This window comes from Lytechinus pictus, chromosome 15 (genome assembly GCF_037042905.1).
Source record: "Lytechinus pictus isolate F3 Inbred chromosome 15, Lp3.0, whole genome shotgun sequence".
In the NCBI taxonomy this organism is placed as follows: Eukaryota; Metazoa; Echinodermata; class Echinoidea; order Temnopleuroida; family Toxopneustidae; genus Lytechinus; species Lytechinus pictus.
The window spans coordinates 20,254,549-20,278,811 of NC_087259.1; the positions used below are offsets into that span (position 1 = coordinate 20,254,549).

The following is a 24,263-nucleotide window of genomic DNA, read 5'->3' on the forward strand; positions in this document are numbered from 1 at the left end:
TTACTTATTAACTAATTAATTCATTTATTTATTTATTTTATTTAATCAATTAATTTGTTTATTTATTTATTTCATAGTATAGATATATGGCAAAGACCTATTTAGCCTATATATTCCTTTTTGGGGGTGGTCGATCTTGTCACTTCCACGTAGAGATGCCCCTTACTATGGCAATGGAAACTAAGAAATGAAGATGGATTCGAACTTCTGACAGTATCTACCAGTGGTGATCGAGGGTATACATACTCAAGGGCTCGGATCGATCGGGGGGGGGGCGGGTAAATCCGACAAATCATTTTCAAAGCAAAGCAATTCTTAAAGAAATTTATTTAATTATAATTATGGATAGTTTACAAATCTTCTCCTTAAGCACCACTGTCACTAGGAAAAATCACAACAAGTGTTTTCAGACATATCGTCCAAGAGGCAATATTGACAAATTTGCCTTTGCCCAACGATCTGTACCTGAATGGAATAAACTCCCTTTCCAAATAGTTAATGCAGTCTCGCTTGACAGCTTTCAAAAGCTTCTGCAAAATCAGCTTGAAAATATTCCTCACTCCTCCTCATAACGTGCGTCCAAGTTTCAGTTCATCTTCGTGATAGGCTGCAGAGCCCTTTGAAGATTACAGCAGATGATGATGATGATGAAACTGGGAATTTAGGTAAGGTTTCCTTTAAAGGGATGAAGTAGAATTCTCTGAGCAAAATGCCGAAAATTTCATCAAAATCGGATAACAAATAAGAAAGTTATTGAAGTTTGAAGTTATATAAGCAATATTTTGCTAAAACAGTCGTCATGAATATTCATTAGGTCGGCTGATGATGTCACATCTCCACTTTCCGTTTTCTTATGTTGTGACATAAAATCATAATATTTTCATTATTTCATACTTGTGTGAATAATATGTCTCCCTTATAATGAAATAAGTTGCAGCAATAAATATCTAATGCAGTAAATCAGTTGTCAATCCAATTTTTCTAGTTCTTGGAGGAAAAAAATTGAATGAACCTAATTTCATATAATAAAATACAAAAGAACAAGTGGGGATGTGACATCATCAGCCCACCTAATGAATATTCATGACGACTGTTTTCACAAAATATTGCTAAACTTTAAAATTCAGTAACTTTGTTATTTGTTATCCGATTTTGATGAAATTTTCGGCATTTTGCTTAGTGAATTCTACTATATTTATTAAGCTATAAATACTTTCAGCCCGGACTATCCCTTTCAATATGAAATAGCTTTGATTTTGCTGGCTTTGTTCCTGTATAGTTTCCGGGAAAACCCCGTGATACAGATGGCTTATTTCTTTTAAAAAAAGGTCGTGGTAGGGCCCCCACGCTACGTTTCTGAAGGGGATTTTTTTTCTGCGGTAATATTATGTAGGTGAAATCCATCCCCGGTGCGGCCTGGATGGGGGATATTATCCCCCTCCCTCACTATTTATGACGGAAACGTATTTTTGAACACCGATTAATACTACCGTTAATGCGTGGATTAATCTTTAAATGCAGTAAAAGTACTGAAAGTAGCCTATAATTTTGCATTCTAAAAACGCACAATATATTTATCTCGATGTCGCGATCAGCTCCCGCGCTTTTAAGAATTTGGAGGGGAATTCGGCCATGACAAATTCCTGTTTGGCTTTATTTCAAAGTTAAGTTATATATCTGCTGCACCGTTATGGCTAGCAAAACAATGACTTTTTAAAAATATGGTTATAATAATTGACGTGTGTGTGGATTGAGGGAGAGGTCCCGGGAGAGGTATATATATAAATCTAAATCCCGTGGATATATGTCCTGGTATCTTTGTGGAACTTGGAAATGATAGGTATATACCTGTACCTACCTACCCCGCTACTTCAAGTTAAGTGATGAGTTGCTCAGTATTGAAACACTTTAGGCACTGAGGTTGACAGCAGTAGGCATATTTCCCAAATACCTTTTCATTTTTATAGGAGACTTAAAATTCAAATCACGTTAATAAACACAATATGAAAATATCGGACTTAAAAAAAAAAAAACGAACAAGGAACTTACAAAGTCATGACTTTTTTTAGATTGGCATTACTTGGGAGAAACAGTTTCTATGCATGATGATGTGACATCAATATCCACATATTCTATATATGCATTTACATTTTATTGTCCCCAAGAATATAATAAAATGGATTTACTCACGATTTAATGTGTAGGATAATCACAGCTGCAATTTGTTTGTGTGTTCCAATTAACTCTTAATGTGCCATTCACAGTAATCAGCAAGTGCCATTTTTTTCAGAGAGTCTATATTTAATTGTTTTATTAATAAAGAAATAGGGAATCACTCTGAGACAATAATGTTAAAAGTCTTGACCATAAGCTCAACTGAACAATGGAATCACTCATGCATGCAATGCATTCCTCAAAATACAATAGGCATAACAATTAATAGCTGTATGACCATTGCACGAAAATGTGTTTGTGGCACTCCAGTGGATGCACAAATATGTGTTCATGGCACGTTGAGTGTTAAAGGGATGGTCCGGGCTGAAGATAATTATATCTTCATACATAGAGTAGAATTCATTGAGCAATATGCCGAAAATTTCATCAAAATCGGATAACAAATAATAAAGTGTTAAAGTTTAGCAATATTTTGTGAAAACAGTCGTCATGAATATTCATTAGATGGGCTGATGATGTCACATCTCCACTTTTCGTTTTCTTATGTTATCACATAAAATCATATTTTTTTCATTATTTCATACTTGTGTGAATAAAATGTCTCCCTTATGATGAAATAAGTTGCAGGAATAAATATTTAATACACTAAATCAGTTGTCAATTCAATTTTTCTAGTTCTTGGAGGAAATTTTTTGAATAAACCTAATTTCATATAATAAAATACAAAAGAACAAGTGGAGATGTGACATCATGCATCAGCCCACCTAATGAATATTCATGACGACTGTTTTCGCAAAATATTGCTAAACTTTAAAATTCAATAACTTTGCTATTTGTTATCCGATTTTGATGAAATTTTCGGCATTTTGCTCAGTGACTTCTACTCTATTTATTAAGCTATAAATACTTTCAGCCTGGACCATCCCTTTAAGGCCTGGGACTGGAGACATAATCGTTCACACATATCTGAAATCTTGTAGGCCTAAAAACAAAAAATTGGAGATAATCAGCCCATCGATATGCATGAGGTTGTGCATATAACGGTTTTTTTTAATAAAACATTGCCAAACTTTGAAATTCCATAAATTTGTTGTTTTTTCTAAAATTTTAATGAAATTTTCAGCGTTCCCCTTTGTCTGTGAATTTTACTCTGATCTAATTTTTTCTTTAGTGTATAATGGTCCGGAGTACCCCCTATTTTGACCTTTTTCCGTTTACTCCCTCTACGTTTGTCGATTTCATTGCAGTGATCTGAAACCAAAACATGTAAGTTTTTGGCATAGTTTTTCCCAATGTTATAAGGTAACCGTTGATCATTTAATTTTGTTTTGCATAAGTTTAACTTTGAATTTTACACGAATTGATGAAATCTTGTTTAGAACATTCACACGGCTTGGAACAGATTCGGCGCGGTGTGACGACTGACGGTGTCGGTGTGTACGGAACAGCTTGTTTGTGTTTTGCGGGACCATACCAGCGGCGGGTGCGGCCTATGCGGTCATTGGCGGTGGCATCGGCCGCCACGCACGCCGTGTTAATGGTGAAGACAGTATTTTGCAGCAAACCATTAATTATTTCATGAGAAAGTCTTAAAATCAAGGTTAATTGTCAAAATACTATCATACATCTAGATCTGATCATTAGATTAATGTCAACAACATCATCATAACTTGCACAGATTCGACAGCTTAATCATGTTGTTAATCATCAGATCATGATTAATATTAATATTTTATTTTTAACGTTAACGCAATAACGCCAACGGTTAAGCTTTTCTGCATATATTTTTAATTGTTCTTTTCACAGAATGATATTTGCACCAATGTTATTTGTCTATTTTTAAATGCAATGGTCATTTTCAAATTCCATCTCAAAGATTCACAAAATCTTGAAATGTATCGCCATGTTTCACGGCCGAGATTCAACATCCCCTGCCCTTCCTTCGACATAGCACATCGCGCGTTCAAAAGTCAATGCGTGCAAGAGCCGCTGAATTGCGCCGCACCACATGTGATGTGCAACCCGAAAGTTGTAGCGGTCATTCGCTATTACATTGCGATCGGGGCCCCTGTCGAATGAAGGCGACCTGCAAGCATGCCGTGACTTGACTTGAATTCAATGCCGTTGAATTTTTCTTTCTTTTTCTTGTTTGATTGGAAATTTTGAAGATACATGTATGATCTGTACTTTGCGAGAAAGTTTTCGTACTCGGAACAGAACCAAGGATTTCATTTTTGGCGCATTTTTCAGCGACCTTGCTTCTTATAAAGGGATGCTTCAGGCTGAGAATAATATGATTTAAACAGATTAAGAAAAATCAGAAAAACACTGAAAAATTGAGGGAAAAAATCGGACTAGGACTAACAAAGTTATGGCATTTTAAAGATTTGCATTATTCTGGTGAAGCAGTTTCAGGCATGTCTTTTCTTGTCTTGGGTTAAGTCGGCATATGCAGACTTGCTGTACTCCGCCAACTTTATTGATGTGTGTGAGGTCACCAAGTAAGCAGGTCACTTGCTAGGTTTTTGATTGAGTTTGGATTTGAAAGAGTCCAATGAGTTTATCAATATTGTGTCCATGTTTAACTCGTTCCAATCTTTGGTAGTTCGAGGGAAGAAGCTGTATGTATGAGCATCCCTTTTGACTAGCAGACGCTGGAGCTTGATACTATTTCCTCTAGTCTGCCGGGTGTTTTGCTGGATGAAGTTTTTGGGGTTGATGGCAACAAGACCTTTGGGTGTAATCTCTTTCTGTAGGAATCTGTACTGCCTTGGATGGTATTTTCATGATGACACATTTGGCTGGATTGAAAGACATGGCCCATTTATTCTGCCACTCTTCTAGTTTTGACAGATCGTCTTCATGAGAAGCAACTTTCTTTTTTTATGATGTCATATCCCCACTTGTTCTTTTGTATTTTATTATATGAAGTTATGTTTATTGAAATATTTTTCTATCAAGAACACTTGCTCACTAGGCCTATTGCTCATTGCAACCATCCTGCCTCTGGGGAACCTACAGTTAGGACTATGGTATGCCAATGCAGTACACAGCACACACTTAAAAAAAAACATTAAAATATCACTTTTGTGACCTAAATACTAATTTCCGTACAGTTGCAATTTATTTTTCATTAGTATTTTGGGAATTATTTCTGTATTCACCAGAGCGCTCAAAATCTTGAATTTTGGGCATATTTTTGCGTACGCCCTCTATTGGTGGAAAGTAATATGGCAAGAAAATCGTCATTTTTCAATCTCTGTTTTTAATTTAGAAGAAATAATTAAAAGAATAGAATTTACTTAGGAGCCAAGTTACATGATGAATGGCTGTAATGAAAACTGACAGTGACAATGTCAAAAAATCAAACATTTGTCCCAAAGAAAAAAAGAAAATAAGCCAAACGTTGCCAACCTTATTTTGCCACACATGGAGTAGTAGCAGAGAACAAGGTTATATCATATAACCTTGTTCATTGAATGAGTGACCAAGAACTGAAAAAAATATAATAATAATAACGGCATATTTACCCAGGGTACAGTGTAGCCACTTCAGTTCCGAAAACTGTTATTAACTAATTTAGGACTTTCTGGTGGTACATGTAAGTGATAGTGCCTACATACATGTATACATATAACAAGTGGAAAGCCTCTGGATGTCTCACCTGCACTACGCGATGCAATATAGCAGCAGTGCTGACTTTGAAAACAGCTATTGGATAATGATTCACAAAAGAAAACACTCATATGATAATAAAATACTATGTCCATTGACCCAACATGACCTTTGACTATGATCATGTGACCTAAAGGCTAAGTTGTGTGCAAAACAATCATTCATGCTTGATTACCCTTATATCTATGTTTCATGAACTACATGTGTAGATCCATAAACTTTATGTTCTGATGCCAATTTAACAAATACCCCAACACAGCCAAAGTTCATTGACGTTAAATGACTTTTGATCTTGGTCATGAAACACGCACAGGATATTCAGGGATACCTGGTTACTCTTTTGTCCAAGTTTCATGAACTATATAAACTTTTAAAGTTATGACAAATCCACAAATACCCCCAACATTATCAAAGTTTGTTGACCCTAAATGACCTTTGACCTTGGTCATGTGACAGGCAAAAATAAAAAGAAAGAAAGAAAGGAAGGAAAGAAGGAAGGAAGGAAGAAAGAAAGAAAGAAAGAAACGTTTTCACTTTAAAGCGAAGGTCATGATTTCGGTAACATTTCTTTATACTCTTTAGCATAGCTGCGGTGAAACTTTACCATCAAGAAAGATGAAAATGCTGGGATGTTTATCATTTATTTATTCATCTATTCATTCATTTATTTATTTATCTATCTCTTTATTTATTTATTATTTACTTATTAACTAATTAATTCATTTATTTATTTATTTTATTTAATCAATTAATTTGTTTATTTATTTATTTCATAGTATAGATATATGGCAAAGACCTATTTAGCCTATATATTCCTTTTTGGGGGTGGTCGATCTTGTCACTTCCACGTAGAGATGCCCCAAGTGGGGATGTGACATCATCAGCCCACCTAATGAATATTCATGACGACTGTTTTCACAAAATATTGCTAAACTTTAAAATTCAGTAACTTTGTTATTTGTTATCCGATTTTGATGAAATTTTCGGCATTTTGCTTAGTGAATTCTACTATATTTATTAAGCTATAAATACTTTCAGCCCGGACTATCCCTTTCAATATGAAATAGCTTTGATTTTGCTGGCTTTGTTCCTGTATAGTTTCCGGGAAAACCCCGTGATACAGATGGCTTATTTCTTTTAAAAAAAGGTCGTGGTAGGGCCCCCACGCTACGTTTCTGAAGGGGATTTTTTTTCTGCGGTAATATTATGTAGGTGAAATCCATCCCCGGTGCGGCCTGGATGGGGGATATTATCCCCCTCCCTCACTATTTATGACGGAAACGTATTTTTGAACACCGATTAATACTACCGTTAATGCGTGGATTAATCTTTAAATGCAGTAAAAGTACTGAAAGTAGCCTATAATTTTGCATTCTAAAAACGCACAATATATTTATCTCGATGTCGCGATCAGCTCCCGCGCTTTTAAGAATTTGGAGGGGAATTCGGCCATGACAAATTCCTGTTTGGCTTTATTTCAAAGTTAAGTTATATATCTGCTGCACCGTTATGGCTAGCAAAACAATGACTTTTTAAAAATATGGTTATAATAATTGACGTGTGTGTGGATTGAGGGAGAGGTCCCGGGAGAGGTATATATATAAATCTAAATCCCGTGGATATATGTCCTGGTATCTTTGTGGAACTTGGAAATGATAGGTATATACCTGTACCTACCTACCCCGCTACTTCAAGTTAAGTGATGAGTTGCTCAGTATTGAAACACTTTAGGCACTGAGGTTGACAGCAGTAGGCATATTTCCCAAATACCTTTTCATTTTTATAGGAGACTTAAAATTCAAATCACGTTAATAAACACAATATGAAAATATCGGACTTAAAAAAAAAAAAACGAACAAGGAACTTACAAAGTCATGACTTTTTTTAGATTGGCATTACTTGGGAGAAACAGTTTCTATGCATGATGATGTGACATCAATATCCACATATTCTATATATGCATTTACATTTTATTGTCCCCAAGAATATAATAAAATGGATTTACTCACGATTTAATGTGTAGGATAATCACAGCTGCAATTTGTTTGTGTGTTCCAATTAACTCTTAATGTGCCATTCACAGTAATCAGCAAGTGCCATTTTTTTCAGAGAGTCTATATTTAATTGTTTTATTAATAAAGAAATAGGGAATCACTCTGAGACAATAATGTTAAAAGTCTTGACCATAAGCTCAACTGAACAATGGAATCACTCATGCATGCAATGCATTCCTCAAAATACAATAGGCATAACAATTAATAGCTGTATGACCATTGCACGAAAATGTGTTTGTGGCACTCCAGTGGATGCACAAATATGTGTTCATGGCACGTTGAGTGTTAAAGGGATGGTCCGGGCTGAAGATAATTATATCTTCATACATAGAGTAGAATTCATTGAGCAATATGCCGAAAATTTCATCAAAATCGGATAACAAATAATAAAGTGTTAAAGTTTAGCAATATTTTGTGAAAACAGTCGTCATGAATATTCATTAGATGGGCTGATGATGTCACATCTCCACTTTTCGTTTTCTTATGTTATCACATAAAATCATATTTTTTTCATTATTTCATACTTGTGTGAATAAAATGTCTCCCTTATGATGAAATAAGTTGCAGGAATAAATATTTAATACACTAAATCAGTTGTCAATTCAATTTTTCTAGTTCTTGGAGGAAATTTTTTGAATAAACCTAATTTCATATAATAAAATACAAAAGAACAAGTGGAGATGTGACATCATGCATCAGCCCACCTAATGAATATTCATGACGACTGTTTTCGCAAAATATTGCTAAACTTTAAAATTCAATAACTTTGCTATTTGTTATCCGATTTTGATGAAATTTTCGGCATTTTGCTCAGTGACTTCTACTCTATTTATTAAGCTATAAATACTTTCAGCCTGGACCATCCCTTTAAGGCCTGGGACTGGAGACATAATCGTTCACACATATCTGAAATCTTGTAGGCCTAAAAACAAAAAATTGGAGATAATCAGCCCATCGATATGCATGAGGTTGTGCATATAACGGTTTTTTTTAATAAAACATTGCCAAACTTTGAAATTCCATAAATTTGTTGTTTTTTCTAAAATTTTAATGAAATTTTCAGCGTTCCCCTTTGTCTGTGAATTTTACTCTGATCTAATTTTTTCTTTAGTGTATAATGGTCCGGAGTACCCCCTATTTTGACCTTTTTCCGTTTACTCCCTCTACGTTTGTCGATTTCATTGCAGTGATCTGAAACCAAAACATGTAAGTTTTTGGCATAGTTTTTCCCAATGTTATAAGGTAACCGTTGATCATTTAATTTTGTTTTGCATAAGTTTAACTTTGAATTTTACACGAATTGATGAAATCTTGTTTAGAACATTCACACGGCTTGGAACAGATTCGGCGCGGTGTGACGACTGACGGTGTCGGTGTGTACGGAACAGCTTGTTTGTGTTTTGCGGGACCATACCAGCGGCGGGTGCGGCCTATGCGGTCATTGGCGGTGGCATCGGCCGCCACGCACGCCGTGTTAATGGTGAAGACAGTATTTTGCAGCAAACCATTAATTATTTCATGAGAAAGTCTTAAAATCAAGGTTAATTGTCAAAATACTATCATACATCTAGATCTGATCATTAGATTAATGTCAACAACATCATCATAACTTGCACAGATTCGACAGCTTAATCATGTTGTTAATCATCAGATCATGATTAATATTAATATTTTATTTTTAACGTTAACGCAATAACGCCAACGGTTAAGCTTTTCTGCATATATTTTTAATTGTTCTTTTCACAGAATGATATTTGCACCAATGTTATTTGTCTATTTTTAAATGCAATGGTCATTTTCAAATTCCATCTCAAAGATTCACAAAATCTTGAAATGTATCGCCATGTTTCACGGCCGAGATTCAACATCCCCTGCCCTTCCTTCGACATAGCACATCGCGCGTTCAAAAGTCAATGCGTGCAAGAGCCGCTGAATTGCGCCGCACCACATGTGATGTGCAACCCGAAAGTTGTAGCGGTCATTCGCTATTACATTGCGATCGGGGCCCCTGTCGAATGAAGGCGACCTGCAAGCATGCCGTGACTTGACTTGAATTCAATGCCGTTGAATTTTTCTTTCTTTTTCTTGTTTGATTGGAAATTTTGAAGATACATGTATGATCTGTACTTTGCGAGAAAGTTTTCGTACTCGGAACAGAACCAAGGATTTCATTTTTGGCGCATTTTTCAGCGACCTTGCTTCTTATAAAGGGATGCTTCAGGCTGAGAATAATATGATTTAAACAGATTAAGAAAAATCAGAAAAACACTGAAAAATTGAGGGAAAAAATCGGACTAGGACTAACAAAGTTATGGCATTTTAAAGATTTGCATTATTCTGGTGAAGCAGTTTCAGGCATGTCTTTTCTTGTCTTGGGTTAAGTCGGCATATGCAGACTTGCTGTACTCCGCCAACTTTATTGATGTGTGTGAGGTCACCAAGTAAGCAGGTCACTTGCTAGGTTTTTGATTGAGTTTGGATTTGAAAGAGTCCAATGAGTTTATCAATATTGTGTCCATGTTTAACTCGTTCCAATCTTTGGTAGTTCGAGGGAAGAAGCTGTATGTATGAGCATCCCTTTTGACTAGCAGACGCTGGAGCTTGATACTATTTCCTCTAGTCTGCCGGGTGTTTTGCTGGATGAAGTTTTTGGGGTTGATGGCAACAAGACCTTTGGGTGTAATCTCTTTCTGTAGGAATCTGTACTGCCTTGGATGGTATTTTCATGATGACACATTTGGCTGGATTGAAAGACATGGCCCATTTATTCTGCCACTCTTCTAGTTTTGACAGATCGTCTTCATGAGAAGCAACTTTCTTTTTTTATGATGTCATATCCCCACTTGTTCTTTTGTATTTTATTATATGAAGTTATGTTTATTGAAATATTTTTCTATCAAGAACACTTGCTCACTAGGCCTATTGCTCATTGCAACCATCCTGCCTCTGGGGAACCTACAGTTAGGACTATGGTATGCCAATGCAGTACACAGCACACACTTAAAAAAAAACATTAAAATATCACTTTTGTGACCTAAATACTAATTTCCGTACAGTTGCAATTTATTTTTCATTAGTATTTTGGGAATTATTTCTGTATTCACCAGAGCGCTCAAAATCTTGAATTTTGGGCATATTTTTGCGTACGCCCTCTATTGGTGGAAAGTAATATGGCAAGAAAATCGTCATTTTTCAATCTCTGTTTTTAATTTAGAAGAAATAATTAAAAGAATAGAATTTACTTAGGAGCCAAGTTACATGATGAATGGCTGTAATGAAAACTGACAGTGACAATGTCAAAAAATCAAACATTTGTCCCAAAGAAAAAAAGAAAATAAGCCAAACGTTGCCAACCTTATTTTGCCACACATGGAGTAGTAGCAGAGAACAAGGTTATATCATATAACCTTGTTCATTGAATGAGTGACCAAGAACTGAAAAAAATATAATAATAATAACGGCATATTTACCCAGGGTACAGTGTAGCCACTTCAGTTCCGAAAACTGTTATTAACTAATTTAGGACTTTCTGGTGGTACATGTAAGTGATAGTGCCTACATACATGTATACATATAACAAGTGGAAAGCCTCTGGATGTCTCACCTGCACTACGCGATGCAATATAGCAGCAGTGCTGACTTTGAAAACAGCTATTGGATAATGATTCACAAAAGAAAACACTCATATGATAATAAAATACTATGTCCATTGACCCAACATGACCTTTGACTATGATCATGTGACCTAAAGGCTAAGTTGTGTGCAAAACAATCATTCATGCTTGATTACCCTTATATCTATGTTTCATGAACTACATGTGTAGATCCATAAACTTTATGTTCTGATGCCAATTTAACAAATACCCCAACACAGCCAAAGTTCATTGACGTTAAATGACTTTTGATCTTGGTCATGAAACACGCACAGGATATTCAGGGATACCTGGTTACTCTTTTGTCCAAGTTTCATGAACTATATAAACTTTTAAAGTTATGACAAATCCACAAATACCCCCAACATTATCAAAGTTTGTTGACCCTAAATGACCTTTGACCTTGGTCATGTGACCTGAAACTGCACAGGATGTTCAGGGATACTTAATTGCTATTATAAAAAATGTCTAAGTTTCATGAACTAGATCCATAAAATTCCAAATTTATGATGACCATTCCACAAATACCCCTAATATGTTCAAAGGGCGTTGACCTCAAGTGACCTTTGACCTTGATTGGGACAAGTCAGAATATTTCATTTAATACAAGAGGAATATGCCGTAAAATTAATGGCAGATGGGAGGTTCTTTAACAAAGGGTGCAAATGAGCATTGATATGAAAAATTCTTTCATTTGCTTCAGGTGGCTGAGCTTACATCATATAGACCTGGTGAATGCAGTGAAAATTTGCTTGGTAACCGCCTGGGGGGGGGGCACTTTGATTTGGAAAGGGTAGGGGTATGCGACCCCAAAATTTGAAACCATACCATTAAGAACTGAAGTTGAGCTATGAAATGAGGGGCTTGAGGACTAGATGCCTCTCTGAAAATGGGGGTGCTTGGAAACTGGAATTTAACATGACATGGGGGGGTCTTTGGCTTAGGAACAGGGGAAAACGGGTTGGGCAATGAAAAAGAGTGAAAATGATATCCTTAGGAACTGCTGAAATCAACGCAATGTACTTGAAATCATCCATTGTATGACTGGCCTTGTATTACATAACCGAACACGGGCATATTTGAAATGAGAGGCTTAGGAACAGGGAAAAATGGGTAGGGCAATGAAAAAGGGTGAAAATGATAACATTGGGAACTGCTGGCATTCTGGCAAGGCATGAAAAGGGGTCCTTAAGGGCCTCACACATACCCGGACCGCCATTACACGTGAATGAGTGATGGGGGGTTAACCATCTCTCATTTCTCAGAATATTTCTTAGTGAAGTGAAAGTTCATACTTGTTTGCCCTACATGTACATGTACATGGATGATCCTTAACTCTAACATGGGTTGAATAGAAATAGAAGTAAAAAAACTAAAAAAAAACACCCTATTCAGGATTATTTTTGCCCTTAAACCGTATAATTTCCCTTCTCTGTATTTTATTCATAGTGCTTCATGATCATCCTGAATACTGAAAGAAAAATTAACGCAAAGTCATCACTACTTGATGTCCTACTTGATGTAGGTAACTACATGTAGACAAAGGGTCTTTCCCTCCTGGAATTGCATCGAGAAAGAAGTAGTTAATGTACACCATCTCCTGAGGAGAGTGAGATGGGGAGGAGTAAGAAAGAGCTGTCCAGGTTAGCCTCTGGCATCTTCATCCGCTTCTTTCACACCGCCCTCACAGTCGGTATCTTCTGTGTGCTGATCTTCAATGATACAGGTCAGTACCAGTCCATCACAATTAAATGATTATGATGTTGTTAACAATTTCTTGTTGTTTTTTCTTACTACTTTTGTTTATATTAAAAGCATGCAATGGACATTTTTTATTGCATTTATTGGGTGGTTTTTCTCGCCTTGCATGAACGCTGTAAAGAATGATGTTGAGGTGTGTCTGGGCCCTGTTTCACAAAGACTTGATAACAATAACACAATGTACAATGTTTTGTGTCATTTCTTTCAGAGTTACGGAATGCATTAACTGGGAAGAACATTATTTATGGGGTAGCCTTCATATGCTTACTTCTTGCGACCAGTGTACTCTACTTTATAGCCAGCTTGATGAACCCAGGCTATGTCATTCTCGACGTAGAAATGGTGAGTTTAGTCAGAGTGTATCATTACTGTGGAGCGTCGTGGCCCAGTGGATTAGTCACCGGACTTTGAAACAGAGGATCGTGGGTTCAAATCCCAGCCATGGCATAGTTTCCTGCAGCAAGGAATTCATCCTTAGTGTGCTGCACTCGACCCAGATGAGGTAAATGGGTACCGGCAGGATGTAATTCCTCAAAAAGCTGTGTGCGCCTTAATAGGTAGCCTAGCTTAGCCGGGGTAATAATATTAGCAGGGCCCACTGGGAGAACAGTTTTCAGAACTGAAGTGGCTACCCTGGGTAAATATACCGTTATTATTATTATTATTATTATTAAAAAAAGAGTTAAGTGTGACTTAGAGTCATGCTTAAATGCTGACACACGCATGATATGTAACATGCAATATTATTGATTAATATGCAGTAGCATGTGTTTTCTCAGCATAGTTTGACCAAGGCAGCGATGCCTTTTATAGCGCACGCAACTTGGAATTTAAGTGGGACACCCCCCTGGTGTTGTAAATTGTGTATAGAGACTGCACAAATTGTTCCAAAATTTCAGAACTCTTTAAAGGGATAGTTCATCCTGACATCAATTTGTTTTAATATTTGAAAGCTAAACAATTTAGAAAAGCACTTTATAGAAGGGATGATGATAATCCGATCAAAGAAAAACAGGCTTAAAATGTTTTGATTCTATGACATGTTCCATGCTTCATGTTCCCTTTTTTTAATATGATTCCATTAATTTCCATTCATTAGTGTTTCATTATGACTGAAAATATTTTTTTTCATAGGATCATGTATGAAATAATGTGTTTGACGATTTAATGAATGAATTCAAAGATAAACTGCTCCTAAAGTTCAGATAAAATGGTATTTGTTGCAATATTACACATATATATGAAATACAGGGTACCTGCCCCCATTTGACTTCACATTATTGATCCACAATTCTGTTATTCTTTGATCGATTTTTGTCAAATCATCTTTTTTGTTCTGCTTTTATTGACATCCACTTGACACCATGGTGAGATTCCCCTTTGATTTAATACCTGTATTATGTTGTGGTTAATCTAAACATTTCTCATTTTGGATTCTTAGTCATAAAAAAATAAATATTGAAAATTTGCAAGTATACCCAATTCTGGCCTATGAGACACTAAAAACAATCCTGACTTGACCCAACCCCTCTATTGTAGTTGTTATTTCATATCTTGAGATTACTAAAAACTCTCAAAATTTGTTAGAATATCCAGTCACGTAGATGGATAAAGCACAGACTTTCATATCAATACTGCGTATTCTATTTGATTGTAAAGTCATTAATTTACAAATAAAACCCCCTTTTTTTAATGAAATGCCCAAGAATGAATTGCATGAATGAATGAAATCGTATCGTTTTATGTGACATTCCTAGAATGGGTGGAGTCAAGTGGATTCCAGTGACGAAGAAACGGCGGAGGAATCAGAAGGGGACGGCAACGACGAAAGACAGAAAATGGTCAAAGATAAAAAGGCAAAGGATAAATCACAAAGAAAGTGCAGTTACTGTAATATTAAGGTAAGTACCAAATGGATATTTTGAATTACATTATGTAATATTCTGGTTGATGTTATTGCTAAAATTGATGATCAATTTGTCTGTCCTTAGATTTATTATTGTTAATTCAGTGCATAGCGATTAATCGTATGCTTGATTATCATGATTGATGGTACATTGTAGTCATTGGAATCAATGGTAGAAAAATGTTCTACGATCATTGCTAAGCTTTGTGTTACGGGCCCCAGGTGTATGGATTTCAGTAATTATTAGTGATCACTACTTACAAAAAAAAAATGAATAGAATGCTGCCAAGCTGCTTCCGACTATCCACATGTTGATTGGTTGATTGGTGGGGATTTTTTTCCTGATTGCTAAGAAAGCATGAATGCTTGTAAGCAAGCAACCAGAGGACCGACGGCTTAAGGTCCTCTCCGTAGGACCTGGTAATGAGGATTAATGCCTTACCAATGGGCACTAGCGCACCAAGTGGGAATCGATCCCGGGTCACCGGAATACGAATCCCCCGCTCTACCGACTGAGTTATCGCGCCTCCTCGATTGGTTGTTTCTCATAACCATCTCATTTGAAACTTCCTAGACCACCTGGAGAATATTGTATTGGTGATATAACACACATGTTAATAGGATGTCCACAAACTACCTTTAAAGTAAACATTTTTTTGTCAGTACTATTAAATGTAAAGGAAAATACACATTTTCAGCCCCTGTCGTACCATATACCCCACTTTCTTAGGTTCCAGGTGGGTGTTTCATAAAGCTGTTCGTAAGTTAAGAGCGACGTTAAGAACGACTGGTGATCCTTTCTTACGCGCTAAATAATCACCACCATATAATGGTGAACATCATTTACTACAAGAAAGGATCACCAGTCGTTCTTAAAGTCGCTCTTAACTTACGGACAGCGTTATGAAACGGGCCCCAGGTTTGGCAGGTATGTGTAAAGCATGATATTGAACTCTTTAGAAACAATGGCCTGTATCTTGAGGTCGAGTTTAACTTAGACCATGGTCTAACTCTGTGCTAAATTATGGGAAGCCAAACATGTTAAAATTTTGTTTACATTGTATGCTTCTTATGTTTACTGTGCTCTTTCCTAATTCTTTCATAGTGAAGACAAGTATCTTATTTATCCTTCCCAGGCAGATGATAATGATTTGAGAGTCAAATGAGCTGATTCATTGAACCTGTACTGTTAGGATTTATGTCACAATTGGCTATCAATAGTTAAACCACAACTTTAGACCAGAGTTTAAATTAAACCTGACTTTTGGGGGGTATATTGCCAATTTTTCTACTGTCAACTCGTCCACTCACCACATGGACTACTTTCAAATTTGCATTAAACGAATTGGAAATGAACCTATTTTTTCTCTTGCTCAACAGCAACCGGCGAGAACAAAACACTGCGAGGACTGCGGGAGATGCGTACGACGGTTCGATCACCATTGTCCATGGCTAGAGAATTGTGTAGGAGAACGTAATCATAGGTTCTTCTGGCTCTTTCTTCTATGTCAAGCAGCTATCATTATCTGGGCTATTAGAATTACTTGGTAGGTGGGCTACTCATATTTATCTTTGTTTTCATTGCAGGCAAGATTTACTTGTAGGGAATTTAACCCTAAAAAATTATAGACTGGGCTATTTCTACACCTAAGAAGAGGGGGGGGGGGCTGATTCAGCCCCCCTTATGATCTCGGCTGTCGATCGCTACAAAAATTGGCGCATGCGTTACCCATGGCATAATCTACAAAACTATAAGATCAAATTCTGTGAAAAATCTCATTGCTGATTAATTATGCTAATTTATGTGTGAAATCAATGTTTGCTCTAATTAACTCAATAATGCCCCGAAAAGGCTCTTTTTGGTTCACAGGCTCTATATAAGAATCAGATCAAATGTTCTTTTAACAAATTTCAACATAATATTTATTTTCTTATGTATTGTTTTCTAAATGTATTTCTTTGTTTTCTACTTTTGTTTTTATTGTTTTTTTTTATTGACTTTATTTTGACCATAAACAAGATGAAATTAATTTATTTCAATCAGTAAAAGGAAAAATAATGATACTGAAATTTTTGGCTGAAAACACTATTTGCATTGGATTTGTACATGAATCCAAGTTTTTGAGCAATTTTGGGTCTGCATGCACTTACAAAATGTTGCATGATTTTGGAAAGTTGCGTGAGAAGTAAAAAGTCAGCGAACAACGCGGTCAAACAAATGTGCGCGGCGTATTTATCACAAAAAATGTTGAAGGTGGTTGATTGCATCATAAGATTGGTTTGGAAGTCATTTTTGTATCTATTAAAGGAGTGTGGAACATGTGATGCACTGCGACAAATCAACAACAAAAAATGGCCAAGGATTTTGGGGAAAATGTAAAATTTTGATTTGATGAAAAAAAGAAGTGAGTGGCATCGGCAGAGTTAGACCATGGCCTATAAAGTTAAACCAAACTTCACAATACTGGCCATTATCATCTATTGATTGAAGCTCCAATGTCATGGTATTGCAATATTATTGTCATATCATGAAGCCTACATGTTTCTCACCCCTTGTAAGATATTATCTTGTTCCTTTCAGGGGTGGATTCTACTGGCATCCAACCATTCAGGATTGGTTACGCGCTAACGCACTCTACCTGATCTGCATGCTTGTACTGAGCCTCGGTGCAGCGGCCGTCATCTCGTTACTCTGCTGCCATACTTTCATGCTCTTCACAAACCAAACCACCTGGGAATTCATGTCTCGGCATCGCATCACGTACCTGCGAAACCTGGACGAGTCGGTGAACCCGTTCGACGAGGGATACTGTCGCAATGGACTCAAGTTCTTCTGCTACTGCCCGTACCGCAGTTGGGATGTCATGTTGGTGAAGTATAGCGATCTTAAGAATGCCTCATAAGACATGACCACTACGACGTTTCCTTTCCCGCAGTTGCTGTGCCATTAGTTCATTTAAAGCCTCCGAAAACATGACAATGTACATTATGGTATGTACTTATGGGAAATATATGTGCAGTTTTGTAGTTGTAAGTCACCAAGAGTTAATGAATCATGCAGCACTAAGTCAAATAATAAAATAAGCTGTAATTGTTTTTGTATCTATTTATTTTTTGAACTTCATGAGACCAACATTACGAACAAATTTTGCTTTTACATTCATTGTTGTAAAGCCATTTCTTAAAATTGCTGTATAGTGAAAACATCTGTAGATATCCAAAACTTTTAGATTGTACATTCCACAAGATATCAGTCAACCACCTTTGAGCGACATGATATTTATGTCTTACACATGGTATGAAAACTGAATTTGACATTCAAGTTGGAAATGCAGAAAACTAGTATTTCTGCTTTAGCGTCTGATGAGCTGTTGATTTGGCAATCTTGCAGATTCTCGCGATAAACATAAAGCAATGCCAAATCTGGCAACATCCAAATATGAACTAGGCTGTGCCCAGCTTAACAACATAACTTACATTAGGCACGCTTTCTGTAATTCCTAACATGTGCAATACGATCATTACATATGTACATTTATGTTTGAGATATCAGCACAAAACTTTAACACTTAAAAATTTTACATACAAAACTCTAACGAAAACAAAACGCAAACATACGCTTACTGATTACAGGAAAAGATATTTGCTGGTAATATATCCATCTAATTATTAGATAAAACAAACACTATACATATTCACATAATAATCTTATTAAAAATGATTTTCATACTTGCTTATAAAGTACTTAACACTTACTTTTAATACTTTATTCAAAGTTCTAAAAGTTAATGGAACATGTTTCAAGCTCAGAACCGTTATCATCACACTTATCTAGAATTTTTTAAGTAAGCTAGTCGGAATGGGTTACTACTGAGGGTCTCAGAGCTGATGAATAGGTTGATTTCATATGATTGATTTGATTTATTTTATTTCAACACAGTAAAATGGCCCTCGATCAGCCATTTGATGTTCTTTAGAAAGGCTTTGCATGTAATATGAAAAACAAATAATCAAATCATAACAATGATAAAACAAAGCCAAAACTTATATACAAAACCAAAAGAAAGAAACAAATATAATGAACAAAAACGAAAACAGCAAACAAAATAAGGTAAAAAATGATAATCAAGATTACAAGACCTTTTCAACTTTAGATTGTGCCTTTTATGTTCTGCCAATGAAATGAACTCAAGGACTGGAAGATAAGGTTACTATTTTGAGCAAAGTCTGTTTTTGGAGCTTGTAAGCAAATTATGTTTTTGGAGTTACAAAGTGTGTGGGAGGAACATTGTTTAATAGTAATCATATTACATAATAAGACGTTGAGAGTGTCTCTTTTTTTCCTCTACTTCATCAATGAGTATTTCCATTGTTGGCAGAGAATTTTACTTTGTGTTTCCCTTTGCAATGTTGGCCTCAATGATGAACTTGAGAGGAAATAGCCAATAACATGCATTTTTTGCACTGCCAGAACAACCTCGCTAAAATGATGACATTCTTTCATTTCCTCTCACTTCCGGCTGCCTCACCATTGAAAAAGCCTTGAAAACCATAATTTAGGACTTTTGCATATGATTAATGCTTCATGTATATTATCCCTGCATTCTTTGCGTTCCTCTTCTTGTCGTCTTTTTTTTTTCATTGAGTCTTTCAGCTCAAATATCTCTTCTTTTTGCTGTCAATGGTGAGAATGTAGTCCTCTGGCGTGCACGTGGTTCCCTTCAGCTCTCCAGGTCCTTGGAAGAGATCAGCATACTGTTCTACTATATCAGGAGAGGCAGATGCAATGGCATAAGTTTTGGCAATCATGTGAAGTGCGATAGCTGTCATGAAGCTGAGAAGTTTATCACTGTCTCCTTCAGTGACATGAAAAAGTGCAGGAATTGCATTCATCCTTGAATTGACTATGGTCTCACATGTGCCAAGTGTTGACAGAGCTTCATTGCTGCCTTACGCATAGATCTTCACTCTGTGCTGCGCTCAGAGATCGAGTCCCCTCAACATACACTTTGGTGACAAACTCTTCATACTGTGTCTTTCCAGTCTCTTCCCACCTTTGCACTGTATTCACAACTGAGTCATCTGCACATATTTGTTTGCCAAGCATGATAAGGTCATCAAATTTGTCCAGAAACAGATTTCCCATGTTTTGATCATGTTTGTCAGGTTGGTGACGTGTTTGTGGTTTGTCTTGTTAGCTGAGGGACTTTGTTCATGTTGCTTGTGGCCGTTTGGTTGATCATCTCCTTCTGGTGCGTAACCTTCTTGAAACTCCATGATCATCCTTGCCAGCTCTGGGGTCTGATTGCAACTCTTTCTGCAACGGGCCCTGGTCCTGAAGACATCCATCTCCTCAAGGCTGCAGGGTTTTTGAAGATCCCTACTGCCCCGCCTGAACCTTTCACAGTTTTGTTTTCCTGCTCATGAGCCTTGTCAAATTGAATTGACAATAAAGCTTCTTGGATGTTTTTGGAAAGAACCCCGTTACTGGCATTCTTGAACTCCTCCTTGATTCCATCTGGCAGTAATTTCAAGTCTTGTATGTGTACTGGTGTCCATCTGACGTAATGATGTGGTCAAAGGTAAACAAGAATGGATTGAGTTCTTCAAAATATCTGACATACATTTCTCTGTGTGCCTAGATGAAGATGTGAATGGGCATTTCATATCTCCTTATTTGCTCCCAGTACTTGAATGTAGGACTTTGCTTCATCCTTTGATCTTTCCAACTGCAAATGGGGTGTCATCATTTCAGCCTGATCTGAGCTGAAAAGCCTCCTCTTGCAACTTGATTTAGAGTGACTTGATGTGCATATCTTGTACGCATGAGATGTGAAGCTTTTTTATTTTGTGTGGAAAAATGAACTTGTATTAAACACAGATATTTGAGTATGATTTACAATTTACATCGATCGCACATCATGATCAATGCAATCCATTATGAACATTTTCCCTGAGATCCATTATGGAGCTTTGTGTTAAGAGCCTTCTTTGGACTTTGTCAGGCTTTTTCCATAGTAGGAATATTACCAGACACAACAACATTTTACAGAATGTGAAATTGTAACATAATTTTTGTTACCACCTATTTCTATGGAATCTATGAAGACATGTTTACATGCTAAAACAAGGATCACATGCGTGAGACGGATTTGAGGGGATGAGAAAGAGTCCCGAATGCGGGAGTCTTGCACATAATGCATGAGACTTGTTGTGTCTGAATCGATTATTAGATTTAGCCTTCAGCCTCTCACCTTTACAAATAGTCTTGTGTCTGATATACGTGTATACAGAACATGTACATGTATTCACTTACAATCTTACATATATATTTTATTAATTGTAGGTCTTTATTATAAAGTGATTCATGTAAATCGTAAGCTTGTTGTATGCTCTATTTTTCAACAAGGTATATCTGGAGCCTGTCTTACAAACAGTTACCCTTCAACCTCAACTATATGGAAATCCATCATTGTCATAATTTTTTCTACAGGAAATTTGCACAATGTCCTATGCACAAAGAGAGCGCACCGAATCATCCAGAAAAAGATGAGTAGATGAGTAAACATCATATCTAGAATGCATTTGAACACACATGTGCATTTTATATTATGTTGACGTTGCTGGCTTTCCATAGTTATGGTTGATCGGATCAATCGCAACTCTTTGTAAGACGGGCCCTGTTCTTTTATCTCCTCTGTCATCCTGCACATTGTACACATATAGTATGGTGTTCGCTTCACTGCTCTTCTTAATCTAGAATTTGAAATGACAAGAAAGAAAATTATAATCATTAATGCAAAACATGTCATTACTACTGTATACTAGGAGTGGGATCCATAGATAGGAAATCTAATGAAGAAATGTTTCTCTCATTCTAATGTAGATTTTGCTGTAATTTGTATATATTTGTACTCATCAGATTATATATACAGTAGTGTACATCACAGTGCAATCATGGTCTCTTTATTGCATCTAGCATTCCAGTATCTTTCTACGCATTCTTCTAATTTATGTTGAATGTTCTTGATATTTCTATGCAACGCAGGAATACGGATCAGTTAAAATATAATTTGTATTTCTTTATCATGCCTTTGCTCTGGAAGTGCTTACTGAACGTATAGTTGGATTAAATCTTTAGATGTTTGAAGCTAAATTTGATACTTATTAAAAAAGCATAAGCATATGAGTTGACATTGTATTAAAAATATGAAAGTTTTGTATCGCCATATCCAAGGGGAAATAAATTTGAAAGTGGAAATATTAGCAAAGTTTTTATTACCATGAAAAGTTGTTGGCAATTTTCTTTGTAAGATCATTTTGATCAAACTAGTAAAATATATATAAATAAGGGTTTGGCCAAACAGGGATGCTACTTTTCAGATTGGTCTGAGGTCAGACTTTATCAACTAATTTTCAGCCATGTGACGTCACATGATGGGAGCATTGGCCTCATTTACCATGTTTTACAAGTTCCATAAACTTTCATTTTGTTATGGTTTTCATGTAAAAGCGTGGTTTGAATTGATGTATGACGGTTGAAATGACAGGTAATTGCATTGCATTTTAAGGTGTGTTTTTTTAAAGGTATTTTATGGGAGTTTTATCTCAGGAGAATAGGAAAATGGGGGAAGTTGCTCCCATAAGTTGCTACAAATGACATAAATAAAGCTTGAAAAAGTAGCTCCTTGATATTTGATGGAATTTTGACTAACCTTCACTAATATGTTTCTTGTATTTCACTTTCTTTTTGGTGAAGTAACCTGGGTCCCATAACACAAAAGTAAGTCATTGATTGTATGCTTGTGTTTCACAAAAATGCTCTTTAATGATGAGAACTTGTTCAGGTATCAAATACCAACACATAATGAATAACTTAATAAATATTCTGCTTTTTCCCCCTGCATGAACCAGGTATAGTTTATCCAGGTCAGATAGCAGTCGAAAATATATAATTGACACCAGGCTTTTTTTTTCACACCCACCTTTTCACAAAAATACCCTTTAATTGCTGAACTTGTTCAGGACTCAAATACTGCCAAATATTTTCTGCGTTTTATTAATTTCTTGACCAGATGATGTGAAAGCTTTTTGTCATTATGACGTTGTAAAACAAGACTTACTTTTATATTAATTGATGCATATAGTTCTAATCAATTGTGTTTGTAATACGCTGATTATATGTGCATCCATGATTTATTTGCAATAAAATTCTGTACTACTGTTTAATTTATTAAAATACTATGTCTATAATAACAGTATTGAGCATCATCTCCCTGTATTTGATATTACTATGAGACTTTTGTTTATCCTTTTCAACTCGGGTGTTCTGATACTTTTTATTTATTTATTTATTTACTTATTTACTTTACATGAAGCACATTTGATGAAGAAATATGACACATCTCAGATGAACAAGTTTATTTTTATCCTTGCTCACTATTTCCAACATCCTTGTTCGTTGTATTTCATGCAAAAACGTCCCTTCGTATGAATGCAACAAGACCTATTATCAAATCTATAGGCAGTTCCTCCCATTTCTCCAAGTCGCGCATGAAAAAAGAAAGAGAGAGAAAAGTAAAGGAGAATTAGAAAAGGGGAAAGGGGAGAATAAACAAATAGAAATAGGTTCTAGATGAAAAATCCACTTGCATTGCCCACTGACTGAGATAGGTATATCGTTCATGAGGATTACATCACGTTTAAAGTTCCCCTTTTCAAGTCAATGTACAAAACGTATTTCAGCTCGCGATTTTGTGTTATTTTGTTTAATGAAAAAAAAAATCGCTCGCGCTTCATTCGCACATTATTGCCTTGACTGAGATAGTAATCTACTCAAGAGTATAACTCGCTCGCAATTTGAGTTTCATTATTTTGTTTCAGCGAGATATGCATCCCGTCTACGATAACAGAAAAGTGCTGAATGTGATAAAAACGCTCTTTGAAAAGCTTCCAAGAACCTTGAAATGTCCCATTTTCAGGTCAGTAGGCCTATGTCGAATATTTTCAGTGCTACAATCGCATTAATTGTTGAGTAAG

General features: G+C 36.1%; 1 protein-coding gene across 3 annotated transcripts; it reads left to right on the forward strand.

Moving 5' to 3' along the window:
- The first annotated feature begins 9,045 nt into the window (after positions 1-9,045).
- Positions 9,046-23,463, forward strand: LOC129277872 (palmitoyltransferase ZDHHC12-A-like). Of its 3 annotated transcripts, none has more exons than XM_064110084.1 (6): positions 9,046-9,110; positions 13,007-13,283; positions 13,527-13,660; positions 15,076-15,219; positions 16,605-16,771; positions 17,806-23,463. In XM_064110084.1, the coding sequence occupies exons 2-6, from the start codon at positions 13,172-13,174 to the stop codon at positions 18,125-18,127; spliced, it is 879 nt and encodes a 292-aa protein (XP_063966154.1). In that variant the 5' UTR covers positions 9,046-9,110; positions 13,007-13,171; the 3' UTR covers positions 18,128-23,463. The 3 variants fall into 3 exon arrangements, with proteins under 3 accessions (XP_063966154.1, XP_063966156.1, XP_063966155.1); XM_064110086.1 differs by having other exon boundaries at positions 9,061-9,110; positions 13,083-13,283; XM_064110085.1 differs by having other exon boundaries at positions 9,076-9,146.
- Positions 23,464-24,263: the final 800 nt, after the last annotated feature.

What these genes read in the sequence shown, in the direction of transcription:
- LOC129277872 (XM_064110084.1), top strand. Translation starts at nt 13,172, where the DNA reads ATGGGGAGGAGTAAGAAAGAGCTGTCCAGGTTAGCCTCTGGCATCTTC. An exon ending in GCAGTTACTGTAATATTAAG is followed by an intron (nt 15,220 to 16,604) that starts GTAAGTACCAAA and finishes CTTGCTCAACAG; the next exon opens with CAACCGGCGAGAACAAAACA. An exon ending in TGGGCTATTAGAATTACTTG is followed by an intron (nt 16,772 to 17,805) that starts GTAGGTGGGCTA and finishes TGTTCCTTTCAG; the next exon opens with GGGTGGATTCTACTGGCATC.